Source organism: Muscardinus avellanarius, assembly GCF_963383645.1.
Source record: "Muscardinus avellanarius genome assembly, chromosome: 1".
Classification (NCBI taxonomy): Eukaryota; Metazoa; Chordata; class Mammalia; order Rodentia; family Gliridae; genus Muscardinus; species Muscardinus avellanarius.
In genome coordinates, this window is record NC_137786.1 from 195,043,718 (window position 1) to 195,059,762 (window position 16,045).

At 45.9% G+C, this 16,045-nt stretch overlaps 1 protein-coding gene across 3 annotated transcripts in view; it reads left to right on the top strand.

Moving 5' to 3' along the window:
* The window catches only part of NAV2 (neuron navigator 2), a gene marked incomplete at both ends in the record, with an annotated part of 737,881 nt that overhangs the window by 642,814 nt on the left and 79,022 nt on the right, over positions 1-16,045 (top strand). For all 3 annotated transcript variants that reach the window (XM_080694785.1, XM_080694783.1, XM_080694784.1), the window contains one exon: positions 12,562-12,700. In XM_080694785.1, the coding sequence (XP_080550911.1) occupies positions 12,562-12,700 (139 nt within the window). The remainder of the gene's footprint in view (positions 1-12,561; positions 12,701-16,045) is intronic.

Consider the following 16,045-nt stretch of genomic DNA (forward strand, 5'->3'; position numbering starts at 1 on the left):
CTGTCAGTGTTTAAGGGAAACATATCTTCTAGTAAACAAAAAGCCAGGATGGGTTTGTTGAGATCCAGGGGCAGCAGCCCAAGTGTGAGCAGCGTCTCTTGAGCCTTGGAGGAGGGAGGGGTTTGTGTAGCTGAGATCAGCAGACACACTGGTGCCTGTTGTAACAATGAGGGTCTAAGGCATCCGGGACCAAACTCTGGGGTTTCTAACCAGACCAGGCCCCTGAAGCCAAAGGGAGGAATTTCACGCTTACTCCGGGGACCACCTACTTGTCCAAGGAATGAGTTACAAAAATGGGACAAAGGTGGTGTGGGGTGAAACTGAAGCCAGGAGTGTTCTGATCACTGCCAAATCCCCTTGGAGCCCTCTCTTCAGGGTTCATGTTTCTCTCTCTCCACCCAATGATTGGCCTGCACCTGGCACCGTCTGTACAAGCCACTTCTCTCCTGGGACACTGTCCATTTATGGCAGCAAAGAGCAAGTTCTCGCATTAGACTGTATCATCAATTTCAAAATGTGGGCCTGCATCTCTCCCCTGGATCCCCTCTGGACTCCCTGCCTCCTGACCTGCAACTGACATGAACTCGTTATCTCTGATACTGCTGAGCATCTCTACACACCAAGCTGCTCTGCTCGTGAGAACTGGGTGTTATTAGCACTGTACCACGCAGGAGGAAAGCTGGGTCTGCTGGAAGTGAGTGCTCTGACAAGGTAAATGCAGAGCCAGGAGGCAAACACAAATCTATTCTACTTTTTTCTGCAGAGCTAGCATTGCCTTCATTCAGAGCCTCCTGGGCTTAGTGGTACCCTTGCCCACTCTTAAAACTAAATGTGCAGCCGGGCGTGGTGGCGCACGCTTATAATCTCAGCATTCGGGAAGCTGAGACCTGGAGGATCGGGGTTCGCGGACAGCCTCAGCTACTTAGTGAGGCCCTCTGCAACTCAGTGAGACCGGTTTCAAAATAAAGAATAAAAATATAGGGCAGGGGGTAAGCTCAGAGGTCAAATGCCCCTGGGTTCTAGCCCCAGACCCGCAAAAAAAAAAAAAAACTAAATGTGCTAACAGTATCTAAACTTTGCACTGGTGTTAATTCAAAGTAAGCTTCTGGGTCATCTTGCATTAGAACTGCAAAGCATGTATGTATGCTGGTCCCAGAGGTGGAAGCTAGAGGTAGCTTGCTTGTGTTTTTATTTCTTGGGGCTCTTTTTTTTTCCTCCTCTTTGTGGTACTTGGGGATGGAACCCAAAGCCTCTTGCATGCTAAGCAAGCTCTCTACCACTGAGCTACATCCCCAGCCCACTTGTGGTATTTAATTGAAGTAACTATATCTTCTCTGACGTGGAAAACTTTAACCCCCTAATACACTTGATGGGTTGGTATTCAGATGTATAAAATGAATCAACAAGCAAGATATGTGAGCACTTTGGGATCTGCTTCAACATTTCCTACTTGTATAACCCTTGGTTCTATTATTTTTTTCAAGCCTCACTTTTTATCTCTAAAATGGGTATCTCGTGGTGCATGGGATAAAATAGGTTAGTAACAACAGGGTTGGACACAAATCTTTAATAAGTGTTGGTTATTATTTTTATCATAGGTTTACAAAAATTAAATGAAATATGCATGTAGTAAAATTAGCAGGAGATGTGGCTGCAACTTTCAACTTCATTTGAAGTCTTCCATTGTATTATTATCATCTGTTGGAGGAGAAGATGCTGGGCGAGCAATCCTCCTGGGGGGGAAATAGTTAACATACCTGTTTAGTGGGAACTATAGGTAGCCAAACCCTTTCCCTTCCCCAGGGGTTACTTCTAAGCCTACAGTTGGGCTTGCTCACTCATCCACACCAAAGGATCTCATTCCACTCAGGCCCTGGGGTTTCACAGGAACAATTGCCTTGAACAATAGCCAGAAAACAAGTTCCACCAGTCTGGGCTTTTTGCAGCTGAATGCAGCTGTCAGGGCAGGGGGTGTAGGGGCTGTAAGTGGGCTCTGCTGTGATTCTTGAGCGGACTGGAAAACGAGCAGGTAAGGCCTGGCACAGCCAGTGGTAGCCAAGTTTAGTCATCTAGGGGATGGAGAAGGAGGGGAAGGGTGGGGGCAGTCTGAGGACACTAAAGGCCTGTGGGAAGCCCACTGAGTCTTTGGAGTTTCCGGAGGATTAGTATCCTTGCTTTGTGAAGACTACTTTGCAGAATTATGATACTTCTCTGCTAACCGGCTGTGGTTTTACTAGTGAGCAGAGAAGTAATATATATATATCTGCAATCTGATTTCTTTTTACAACATCATTTAGCATGTCTTTCCCTCGAGTAAACAATATTATCTCTCAGAGAGTCAGTTCATTTGAAAAGCATAATGACCCTTCCTCCCTCTGGATCCTTCAGTAACTCTTCTTCTTTTGCCAAGAGCCAGGGTGTGTAAATCCTAGTGGGAAAATCTGTCTAAACATTCCTCTAAGCCTTGGAGTTCTATTTTGCTTTTTTGCTTCATGAGAAAAGTTGTCAGTAGAACGTCACGTCAATTCAGGATCATTACTGATTCTTGCTACTTTTCGCTGCCCCTTTGACTGCCCACTAACAAATATTAACGATTTGAGTTAGAAGTGAGTTCTCAGGGGTCCTGGGGCAGCCAGCTTTGTCTTTTGGATTCTGTGGAAGGCTCTCTCCCCGCAACACTGGGCAGAGCAGGATGTGTGCGGAGCTGCAATAATTTATGACTCTCTCACCTGCATTTTTCGTTGCAGATAGCTTCTATTTGGGCTGTTAAAATTGGGCTGTAAGCCCTGAGTGGCATTTGATTTCCTGACACAGTGATGTCAGCAGCTCTTGTAAGATCCAAAACCAGATCTCTAGGTTTAATGGCCCCTTTCATTTTTGAGTGGATTTTCTGGCAACTTTTGTGGACTCTTTTCCCTTCACATCTGTACTTCTCCAAGAGGTAGTGGACAAACCATTGAGGCTTTGAGAGACTTGGTTCTGGTTAAAATGCTGTGTGTTGGTCAAGATAGGGTCTCTCTCTCTCTCTCTTTTTTTTTTTTTTTTTTTTTTTGCGGGTCTGGGGATGGAACCCAGAGGCATTTGACCTCCGAGCTACACCCCTGTCCAATTTTTTTATTCTTTATTTTGAAACAGGGTCTCACCAAGTTGCAGAGGGCCTCACTAAAGTAGTTGAGGCTGTCCTCGAACCTGGATCCTCTGGTCTCAGCCTCCCAAATGCTGGGATTACAAGCATGCGCCACCATGCTCAGCTAAGATAGGATCTCTTCTTAATGCAAAGAAAGAGGCTCTTTTGTGATCAGGCTGGTCAGTAACAGGTTTTTTTTTTTTTTTTTTTTTTTTTTTGCGGGTCTGGGGATGGAACCCAGGGGCATTCCACCTCCGAGCTACACCCCCTGCCCTATTTTTTATTCTTTACTTTGAAACTGAGTCTCACCGAGTTGTAGAGGACCTCACTAAATAGCTGAGGCTGTCTGTGAACCGTGATCCTCCGGTCTCAGCCTCCTGAATGCTGGGATTACAAGCGTGCGCCACCACGCCCGGCTGTAACGGAGGTTTTGAAGTTGACCTTTCTGCACTCTATGTACCACCAAATGGACTGTCTTTTTCTGATGAGCTGGAAGACTGGGTGGAGTCTTTATGTCCTGGTTTGAATTCTACCCTTCTGATAAGTCTGGGTTCTGTGTGTCCATTTCATCTAGGGGAAAATAGGAGTGGAATGGAATGTACCTAGCCCAGTGCCTGTTGTGATTATTAAATAGTAAGCAAGATTGTCTCCTGTCTATTGGTGGATAAATAGCATGGCCTCATATAACTCTTTATTGTAAGCTGGTTGTAATGATTCCATACCAGAACTTGCAAACTCAAATTGCAGGGCCATGTAGGTTAAGCTTATATGACTAAGCAGGTTCACATGAGGATTGTGTCAAACAGAGCACATCTCTCTCTCTTTTTTTTTTTATGGGGGGCTGATCCCAGGTACATTCTACCTCTAAGCTACACCCCCAATCTATGTGTTTGTTTGTTTGTTTGGAAATAGGGTCTAGGTAGGTTGCTGAGACTAGCCTTGAACCTGTCATCCTCCTGTCTTAGTCTCAAATACTGAGATTACAAGCCTATACCATCATACCATGCCTACATCTCATTTTATTTATTTATTTATTTATTTATTTATTTATTTATTTGTTGGTGGTACTGGGAATGGAACCCTTCTACCTCTGGGCTACACTCCCAGGCCTATTTTATATTTTTTAAAATTTGGAAATAGGGTCTCTTAAGCCAGCAAGGCTGGCTTCACCTGCATGATCCTCCTGTCTCCGCCTCCCAAGCAGATTACAAGAGTGCACCTCCACGCCCGGCCCTACATCTCATTTTAAAGGGGCAATTAAGACTCAGGACTAGTAATTGTGTCAGACATAGAAGATATTGGCACCTGTATAACATATTAAAGTCTCTGGGTGGGCTTTTAAGAGTCTGAGGGGTTTAGTGATTGGCATTGATGGGAATTGAGTAAGAGCTAATTGGGTGGTGTGTACATGTATGTCTACACCATCTTGTACCCCATTAAGATGTATGATTACAATGCACCAATAAAAAAATTTTTTTTAAGTCTGAGGGGTGAAATCAGCAGCAAAGAAACGGAGAGATGAGGAAATGGAGCTACCTGCTTGGCAGTTTGTACTGTGTGGGAGGAGATGCTTCGTGGGCACCCCAGTGTGCCTGCTTGCCTGTGTCCCAGCTTTTCTCTGAGCTTGGACTCACAGGAGGTCTGTCAGAAAGGAAGCTATGGAATTGCTCAGTGGAGCCCCTTCCTTATACAGAAGAGGAGCCTGGAGCCTGGAGAGCCCCGGCTTTCCTCAGCTCTCACAGGATGTCGTTCTGAGGGAGGCTGGGTGGGCGAGCACTGCCCTCCAGGCTCCTTGCCTTGGCCACATCCTGCTTAGAGAGGAAAGCCGTCCAGCACAGCGCATTGGTGGGCCCTGCGTCCCCACTGCTCTGCAAGGGCCTGGCACCCGGAGGGCGCTGGCTGACTTGGTGAGATGAATAAATGAATTCAAGGTCCCTGGCTGAGGGCCCAAAAAGTTTATGAGTCTTGAAGAATAATAGTGTTTGATGAAATTTCTTCAACCTACCCACTGGCTAAAAATAGGTAAAAATTATTTTCTAATGCTGATTGCTTACAATTCCAGTTACAGCATTATCTCACCAGTGTAGGATGTTTCTTTGAGAAAAAAGTACAAGGCTAGTACAGGATATTTTTGTCTTGAGCATCCTGATGAATCAATGGATACATCTTTTTGCCAGCTATCTACCTGTCTCAGCCAAAGATTCTGTCAGCTACATCTATGAAACACTGCCTTGAAATTAAAAAAAAAGAAACAGAGAAAACTAAGGCAGAGAAACCAGCCAAGCCCTGTGTCACATATTAGGTGGCCCTGGGTGGTTCTTGTTCATTTCCAACATCATTTCTAGTACACTTTCTGAGCAATTTGGGTGCATCTCTGAAAGGTTTGCTATGAGCTGGATGTGGTGGTGCATGCCTGTAATCCCAGTACCGTCTCAGCTGCCTCAGGTACGAGGCAAGCCTCAGCAACTTAGCAAGATCCTGTTTCAAATTTTAAAAAATAAAAAAGAAATGAAAGCTTTATAATGTAAAATGAAAGCAAACTGGCATGGGAAAAATGGGTGAGGGGGGTGTTGTCTTTTTTTTTTTTTTCAGGACTGGGGATAGATGGAACACAGGGGCATTCTACCTCCAAGCAACACCCTCAGTCCTACTTTTTACTCTTTTTTTTTTTTTTTTTTTTGAAGCAGGGTCTCACTGAGTTGTAGAGGACCTACTGAGTAGCTGAAGCTGTCATTGAACTGCGATCTTCCTGTGTCTCAGCCTCCCAAATGCTGGGATTACAGGTGTGTGCCACCACACCCAGCTTGGGTTCATTTATTCTCCTGGTCATTCATGTAAAAGTCATATATTCAAAACAAAATCTACTTTAATAAATGTTCTTACTATCAAAAGAACACCTTTGTGTACCAAAAATAACTCTTTAGAGTTCATTCAATTTTAATATTCAATTTACTGAAGTTTTAATTTTTTTTGGGGGGTGGTACTAGGGTTCCTGGAAGCCCTTCTACCTCCGGGCTACACTCCCATACCTATTTTATATTTTTATTTTGAAACAGGGTCGCTTACGCCAGCGCGGCTGGCTTCAAACCTGCGTGATCCTCCTGTCCCCGCCTCCCAAGCACAGGGATTACAAGTGTGCACCACCATACCCGGCGAAGTTTTGATTTTTAAACCTGGATTTTCAGACAGGCCTCACTTATAAATCAAATATTTTATATCATTTAAGATAATTTCTACTTGTAATTGATTAGTACTTTATTCATTCATGCCAAACATGGAATTTACCTAAGCAATTATTGCTATCTGTAAACTGTGATAATAAGATTTCCTTAAACATTTTAGACTGCATTCATATATTTAATATACCTGGATCCCACAAACTCTTTACTGTATGTGTATGGTGGGGGGTTACTGGGGATTGAACCCAGGGAGCTACATTCCCAGCCTTTTTTATTTTTATTTCAAAACAGGGTCTCACTAAATCGCTGAGTGTGGCCTGGAACCTGTGATCTTCCTGTTTCAGCCTCCCAAATACTGGGATTAGAAGGCATGCACCACTGTGCTGGCTCCCATAAGCTCTTCAAATGTCTGACATGACAAACTTAATCAAATGAACAATCACAATCTTTCTAAGCACTTAACTAATTAGTCAAAGTTATAAATGGCATACATTAATATCTCAAATGCTTCATTTCTTATAATCTTAGTCCAGTCTTTAAATCTTGTATCTTAAAAACCTTATTAAAATTAATTCTCATTTATAAACATGAAACCACAGACCGTTTTGTAATATTCCATATATTCTGTGTGTGTGTTTGTGTGTGTGTGTGTGTGTGTGTGTGTGTGTGTGTGTACTGGGGAATGAACCCCAGGGTCATTCTACTTCTGAACTGCACCTCCGAGCCCTATTATACATAATATTTTTGAAAAAGGATCTCACTAAATTGTTGAGGGCCTCACTAAATTACTAAGGCTGGCCTGGAACCTGAAATCCTCCTGTCTCAGTCTCCTTAGTACTGGGATTACAGTCATGCACCACCACACCCAGCCACATATTCTTCTCAGTGTTACACATGCACAGAGATGAGCCCAATAGTCACAAAGCTGTTCTTTTAAACTTCAGTATTTATATTCATGGTCATTGATCATCTCTGATGGACTCAGAACTATCATGTAGTTTTTCTCGCTCAGTCAGATTTAAAGCCAGAACTTGGAAATGATCAAACCATATTCCTACGACCTAACAGAATATGCTGGTTCTTTCTGCTGTGTCATTGGGGCTCTCTGGCCTCTGCCCTGGAATTTCATTTCGACACGTGGTAAACACACGGCCCCTGGGTTTCTTTCAAGTTGTAACCTTAATCACTTTTTGTAACCTCTTTTGACATCGATCGCTCAATGTGGATCTGTGGATTCTTGTACCTCACCCTAGGTTATACTGGATTCCCTTTATCACTCAACTGGTTCAAGGATGTCCTTACCTGAGCATATTCTGCCTGCTTTCCATATTTATTTTTTTGTGGGGGTGTGGGGATGGAACCCAGGGGCATTCAACCTCTAAGCTACACCCCCTGCCCTAGTTTTTATTCTTTAATTAAAATAGGGTCTCATTAAGTTGCGGAGGGCCTCACTAAGTAGCTGAGGCTGTCCGCAAACCGCAATCCTCCAGTCTGAGCCTCCCGAATGCTGGAATTACGAGTGTGTGCCACCACACCTGGCTTGCTTTCCACATTTTTCCTGCCTGATTCTTAGTTACGTGTCTAGAGTTATTTTAAAATTAATGGCAATTCCCCATTAGTAGGCATCAGTATACCAACTAATAAAACCAAAGCAAACCAGTTTTGAGCCAAAGAAGGGAATTTAGTACTTCTCCCAACTGGGCTCCCAGGGGTGCCAGCCTTAGGTATGGCTGGATCAAGAGTTCAAGCCATCTAAAAGAGGCTCTCTGATCCCTCCCAACTCCTGGCTTCCTTCTCAGGCAGGTGAGCAGTGGTAGCCACTGGCAGGTCTGGGTTTCATGCACACATTTTTAGCATCCTTCATTCTTCTCAGCATCTCCCCTAGGATCCTGTAAGTTTGGAGAGTGCTACTTTCAGAAAAATTACAGAACTCTTTACTGGATGTCAGAGCAGTTGAGACATTCCTGTGCACCGTGGATGTGTGCACTAAGAGGACAGAAGGGCAGCATTTACCATGTTCTGTTGTTGGGGCAACATTGCTTTGATAGAGCATCTCATGGAATTAGTTTCCCTTGGAAACATCTTGGGGCTCATTGACCTAATCTCTGTGGCTCCTGACCATTTGTACCCTGAATTTTGAGGACTGGAAAAGTAAGAACTAGATGATTTTTATATCTAGATAGAGTTGCCAGTGTCCCAGAGATCTAGAAGTGAGGGAGACATGGCTGGTTTTCCAAGTGCAGGAACAGCTTTTGGATTTGGGGGGAACATGGAGTGTGTTCTTGCTGGATATGAGTTTCCCCTCTGTCTCTTCTGTAGACTCCAACCTGCCTTTCCTTCTTCTGGAACATCTCAGTTACTGGGACGTCCTGTAACTCGGGGTTAGCTCCAGAGACTGATGCCGGAAGGATGTGTGTGTCGAGTGCCATACACTCCTCTGGAATAATATCTTGGTGTTGAAAGGCCACAGGGGAAGAACGGGTACAATTTCAAAGCACAAAATCTGGGCCTTGGATTCATGGGCATCTGTTCCTCACTTCCCCTCTCCCTCTCTACCAGCCACACTCCTCTCCCCTTATCCCCCTTTCTTCTTCATCAGATTATAAGAATTTTTAGATACACTAAATTCCTTACCCCAAAGAGCAGATGTAATAAAAGACTCATGGGATTTTCTTTTTACTGGGAGAGGAAACTTGAGTCCTTTTCCATATGTGATACTTTTTCTAGCAGAGCTTCTTATGATTGCCAGCCCAGGTGAAACTGAGGCACAGGAGTTGTGGTCTATCAGGGAATTAAGTGGGGAGGGAGCCGGGCTCAGAATCTACTGAGGGTGGTGAGCTGGCATCAAAAAATTGCCCTAATTTTTCTCTGCATGTGAATCCAGTCAGGAGGTGGTTAAGTGGTGGGAGCTGGAGGGCACATGGCCCACAAAATAAACTTGACTTGCTTTGTCATTGCCCTGCCACTGCACACAACCTCAGTTTCTCATTGTCAGTAAAGGTAACGGCCACCTCCAGGAGTGAGCCTGTGAGCTGGTGAGAGTATGTGCAGATGCTGACTTGTTGGTACTTGGTAGGTATTCAGGGAATGGCTGTTGTTCTCTTGAAAGGTTACATGCTAGAAGAAACACATGCTCTGAAAGTAAACAGTTTTGCCTTTTTTCTCCTCCTCCTCCTCCTCCTCCTCCTCCTCCTCCTCCTTCTTCTTCTTTTTTTTTGTTGGTATTGGGGTTGGAACCCAGAGGCATCCTACCTCCAAGCTATACCCTCAGCCCTATTTTTTATTCTTTATTTTGAAACAGGATCTCACTGAGTTGCAAAGGGCCTTGCTAAGCTGCTGAGGCTGTCCGTGAACTGTGATCCTCCTGTCTCCAGCTCCCAAATGCTGAAATTACAAGCGTGCACCACCATTGTAATGGTTGGTGTTGGTATTGGGCATTCAACCCAGGTGCATTCTACCTCCAAACTATACTTTCAACTCCTTTTTATTTTTGTATTTTGAAATAGGGTCTCACTAAGTTGTTAAGGGTCTTGCTAGGTTGCTAAGACTGGCCTTGAACCTGTGATCCTCCTGTCTCAGCTTCTCAGGTACTGAGATTACAAGCATGCACCACTGTACCTGGCTAGCTTTGCCTTTTAAACTTAGTTCCCAAATCAACTGCATAGCATTGGTAAGACTTTCAGCCTGTATTTCTTGATTTGTAGGACAATACCTATCTTGCAGGTATGATAAGAGGACTGGAGAACTATAGTGTATCTAAAGCTCCTGGTATGATGCCTGGTATATGGTAAATGCCTAGTTATCACTAAGATGTTGCATGTACTGAAAAGACAGGACAAACCTTCATATCTAGAGAGAATAACTAAAGAGCTGTAAAAATATATAGAAACAAATGCAGATGTGTTTAACTATACAGGAACTCAGAGTGGAGAGTGACTTGAATGAGCTGTAATTTTTAGAGAAGGCTTCACAGGGAAAAATGGGAAAAGGGTGTAAGGCTGGGCAAAAGGAATAGAATTACACCAGGAAGTCCAAGTTCACAGAGCCACAGGACCATTGGACCTTTGTGGATTCATCAACAGTAACCACCACCTTTTTTTTTTTTTTTTTTTTTTGCTTTTGTTTTTGTATTGGGGATGGAACCCAGGGGCATTCTACCTCCAAACCACAATCGCTGCCTTTTAAATATTTTTTCTTTGAAACAGGGTCTTGCTAAGTTTCTGAGAGTCTCACTAAGTTGCTGTGGCTGGCCTGGTTTACTGACAGAAGGTCATTCTGGCTGCCATGGGGAGAATGGATTGTTTGGAAGCAAAACACCGCAGTCAGCTGCACCTCTGATCTTCCTGTCTCAACCTCCCAAGTGCTGGGATTACAGGCAGACACCACCATGCCTGCTTTCAGCCTTCCCTCTTCCTGCCTTATCCTCCCTACCTGGGAGCCACCTTCACATATTTCTCTGCTTTGCTGGTATCCTCCATGCTGGCTTTTGGAAACCAAGTGGGAGTTTTGAAGGGAAGGTAATAAAAGCAGTTTTCAGCAAGTCGTTGCTTCCTCCCTGGCCAGCAAAGCTCAGGAGGTGAAAGCTGGCATCTTACAAACCTGTGGAATGAACTAGAGTATCTTTGTGTTGGTAGGGGCAAGGAGAGGCGTCCTGGCTTTTAAAGTCCCGGCTGCCCAGCCTTTCCCAGGCGTCTTGCTGTCCCTCCGCCAGGCTCTCACCAACGCTGGCAATGGAGGGCTGCGAGCTGGGATAATGTGGTTGAGTCATCGCTTTGCCATCAGACCTGCCATTCCCAGCACGGTGGCCTGGAGCCAGCATGCCCGGCCTCCCAGTCTCGGCTTCCTCCTGGGGAAGCAGGCCAAGTCGTCATGGTGTGTGCTGGGGACTGACATAGTGGAAAGCCGTCTGGGTCACAGTCAGGAGGGTGGCTCTGGAGTCAGAACGACTGGATCCTGGTCCACTCCGTGGTGCGCTAGCTCTCTGACTTTACACAGGGCATCTTTTCTCAGCTTCTGTTTCTCCATCTGTACTATAAGGAAAACAATAGTACTTATCTGTCTACTGGATCAACTAGAGCAGCGTCACATTGCTGCTGGAAGCTCACTTTAGTACCCCGATAGCTTCTCACTCCGATGACTTTCAGTCAGCAAGGACTTATTAAGCACCTACAAATGAGAAAACACAGCAGGACTGATACCGCATGGTGATCTTGAGGTGTAATAGGGAGCAGAGATCTGAGAGATACACAGGCAGAGACAAATGTCCAGGAAGAGGGACAACCAGTGCAGAGCCCTGAAGACAAGAAAAGTCTTGAAGGGGCAGAAGCTCATGTGATCAGAGCCCGCAAGTGGAGAGGGAGGCACTTGAGAGCTGGTGTGGGAGGTTAGACACTGAATACCCTAGCTACGGCTCCAGTTCTTAAGCAGTGGAGTGGCAGGACCTGGTTTACATGACAGAAGGTCATTCTGGCTGCCATGGGGATGGATTGTTTGGAAGCAGAATACTGCAGTCAGCTGGCCCATCTGTAGTAACGCAGGTGGGACCAACAGGCAGCGGTAGATGCAGAGAGCTGTGCACATTTGGTATATTTTTGCAAAGACAGGTGATTGGACGGGGTGTTGGATTAAATGTGACAGTGGTGTGAGGTAGGAGATGGTTAGAAGGAAGAAAGAACCAAGAATCTTTGCTAAGAGTCTAGACTTGAGCACCTGGAGGATGACCTTGATTGATCTGAGGAGTGGGAGATGAATATTTTAGGTGTATTCTGGGTGGTATCAGAATTACAGCTAAGAATAGAATTGACAGGTTTCTGCTGATTATTGCCACATTGCTTCCCTGGGTATTTCTTCCCAGGAGTGGAGCCCAGAGAGTTCACACAGCAGCTCCTCTGCTCCTTGGGGCCCTAGGAGTGGGGGTGGGGCAGTGTTCAGTCTTTCTCCCCGGGGCAGGCAGTTGGCCTTTATAATGTTCCTTGGTGAAGGGGAGGATAGGGCAGGACGTGGGTGGTGTCTGCAACCTCCTCTGCTCATGGAAACACCCACGCTTTGAGGCAGATACATTATCAACTGAATGCTGATCCAAAACAGCAAAGATGCAAGGTGTCTTTGGAAATGAGTCACATCCCAGGAAAAAGAGCTTTGTCTGAGATGTGACCCAGGCTAGGCCTTTTCTAGGACAGTGAACCTTCGCGCGCATGTCAGCCTGGGTGGGAACCGTGTAGGGCTCTGGTGCTCAGGATGTGTTTTTCTTGGCAGCTGGGATGACAGCAGCTCCGTCAGCAGCGGCATCAGCGACACCATAGACAACCTCAGCACGGATGATATCAACACCAGCTCCTCCATCAGCTCCTATGCCAACACACCAGCCTCCTCACGGAAGAACCTGGACGTACAGGTAAGGTACATGGAGCCCTCTGGACTCCTGCAGAGGCCCCTGCAGCCTGGAGCCTTGGGCTTGTGGGCTGAGAGGCCCACTTGGGGTGAGCAGGGTTGGTAAGATGAGCCTAACCTCTGGATCCCTGTGATCTGATGTCTCCAGATCTGGTCTCCACCTGCAAAGAAAGGGAGCCAGGCAGCAGAGTGGTGGGAAACAGGGCCACGAAGCTTTGCCACTCTCACTGTTGTGACCTTGGGAGATCATGTTTCCCACCTGGACCTCAGTTTCACAATCTACTCATAAAAACAAACACACACAAGGATGTTGGGCTCACTGGCAGATCTCAGCCTAGAGTGTGGCCCCTCTTTGCTGCAGCAACCTGCTGCTGCTATCCATGGGCGTGTGTCCATTTCCCTCAAGAGTGATGGAATTGGGGGCAAAGATGGAGAATTCTGTGCCAGAAGACCAGTATGTCCTGGCCTGGGACCAGGAACTGCTCATCCATGGGTCACATCTTCCTGGCGATGTGCTTTAATTGGCATATGTTTTTTTTAAACAAGATTGCACATCAAATGAGTTTAAGCCACATGACATCACATGAAAATGTGTTTCTGGTTTCTATTGCAAAATCAGAAGCTGTTGCTCCACGTAGCACCGGTCAGCAGATGTCCAAGTGTCCTCGCCCTTCTCTCACAGGGCTCCTGCTGCAGCATACCCAGCCGCAGGCCAGCTGCCCAACTTTAAAATACCCGCCTGAAGCCAGGCGTGGTGGTGCTCACTTGTAATCCCAGCATTTGGGAGGCTGAGAGAGGAGGATCACGGGTTCACGGCCAGCCTCAGCTACTTAGTGAGGCTCTTTGCAACTCAGTGAGACTCTGTTTCAAAATAAAGAAAAAAAAAATAGGACTGGAAGTGTAGCTGGGAGATAGAATGCCCCTGGGTTTCATCCCCAGTATTGCAAAAAAAAAAAAAAAATTAAATTACATAATAAAAATAAAATAAAATACCTTCCTGACCCCAAGGCACCTGAGTTTGAGATCCTCCCCCACTTCTACACACTTACACTTGACGTTTTATTGTTTCAAATGCACAGTTGCATGTGGGCGTGTTGCTCCCACAGTACTTTTGCATAGTGGGCACCAGTTGGTTCCAGTGAGCCCACTCCACTCCTTGGAGAAGGGACGAGCTGTCTTTGTGGCTTGTTCTCAAGTTGGGGCTGAAGTCTGGTCAGCCTTGGCTGTGCTGGCTTGGGTGGACCTTGTTCACGGACCTCACGCTGGTGGGAGCCGCCATGCTCATTTAACCCCTGGAGAGTTCTGATTGGGACAGAGTCTCCACAGGGCCCTGGGGGAGAACAGGAGGTACAGTACCCCTCCCTCACTTTTTCCTCCCACACCCTTTCCTTTCTTGGTTGTTTTTTACTTTGCATATAGATTGGGGCTGTTTTGGAAATCTTTGCTTTCCAGGGTTTCTCTTCTTTGAGGGTAATGCTAAAGAAAGGACTTGTCGGTCTGTGGGGCGGTTCTGTCCCACAGCAGTACAGATGCTGGCTGCCTGATGAAATGTAGTAGGTGTTGCTTTTGGAATTGTCTGTTCTTATATTCTCACTTTAGCTAGAATTCATGACTATTTTGGCAGAATAAGGTTTGGAAATTATGGTAGTTGTATTAAAAAAAACACTACCCAAATGATGAAAAGAAAGCACAGAGTTTTGGGGTACTGGTCTGAGTGATAATTATGTATGTATGTTAGTTTTATAAAAATGTATTCAGCTGTGTAGTTAAGATTATGTGCTTTGCTATAAGAATATTATACCTCAAGTCAGGTGTGGTGGCCCATGCTTGTAATCCCAGTCTCAGTAACTTAATAAGGCCCTCAGTAACTTAGTAAGACCCTGTTTCAAAAGGGGATAGGTGTGTAGCTCAGAGGTAGAATACCCCTAGGTTCAACCCCCAGCATCCATTCTTTATCTATCTTCACTAAATCTCAATAAGCAAGTTTATTACAAAAAATTAAGGCACATTCCTGAGAGTGATCACTGTTTAATCAGTGATCACATGTAAGTTAGAAACACCCAGCTAAGTGTCTCTGCCACCTGCCCTAGGCCAAATGTCACATACACACTGATTTTACTTTCCTATACATACTGACTTGTTTCTTGAGACTCCTTCTGTCTGTATTTAAATTGATGAAAACCACCAAGCTTCTAGACTGACCTTACATGTGAAGCTGGGGACCGAGGACCTGGTCTCCCAGAGGTGGGCCGGTCACTGAGGCGCCCTTGCTGCTCCCAGCTTGAGCCAGCGAAGCGCTGCATGGAAGATGCCTCGTCCCGTTCCCCTCCCACAAAGCTGGAATCTGAGCTCCTAGTTCCACATCTACCTGGGACTCACAGATGGTTTCCTATCAGATACAGCCCAGTTTGGTTAAGGCCACCCCCCTAACCTTTGACCAACACTTTACTTTTATCTTACAAATGTGAGGTTCAAGAGGACTACCCAAACCTGTCCTTTGTTCAGGATCAGAAATGCTTTGAAGGGATACAAGAAGTTTACTATTCATTGGGTAGTTTATTTCCTATAAATCTACCCAAGTTTAAAATATTTTTTAAAAAACTGAAAAGTAGGTCTTGGAATAATAGAAATGTAGACCTGCACCAATAGTTTCAGAGAGTTCTATTGCCCTGGTGCCTTTAAATGGATTTTTAGTAACATCCCCTTTGTTCCTATCCAGGGAACATCTCGAAATATTTGAATCAGCGTTATCCGCAGCCTCCTGCCTCCTCCCCCACGTCACTGAAGAATGCTAAGGGCCATTACTCCTCTGAGCTGCGGGAAGATGTGCAGTGCACCCTTCCCAAGAGCTGCTCCTTACAGCAGCTCCTTCAGGTCCCTGTCACATGCCGGTTTACCATGGGTGAGCAGGCAGCACACGGCCTGCCGGGCAGGACACAGGGAGGTGAGAGGTGGCTCAGCATGTCTGGTGGGAAAGCAAGTTGAGGACAGGCTGCCTGCCTGGGTTTCCCAGCTGAAGATCAGGGATGTTATTGTCTGGAAAACCTGAGGAGCTGCCTGGGAGTAGTGATTGAAAGAGGAGGAGGCGGATAATGGAGGAGTGATCTCCAGGAATGGAGTGTGTCTTTGTCTGTGGGGGACTCCACTTTGCACAGGGCACACGTGGCCAGCGCTCCTGCACCTGGCCTCTGTGTTCACTGCCCCTCTGTATGCTGGGCTGAGAAGCCCCTGCTTAAGGCCAGAGAGCCTGGACAGACTTCCTCCAGGAGGACGGTGAGTCTAGCGAACGGGGGGCCGGACCATGGCCACGGGAGTGGCGGGGGGCCTTTGCAGTTAGGTGGTCTGCGGT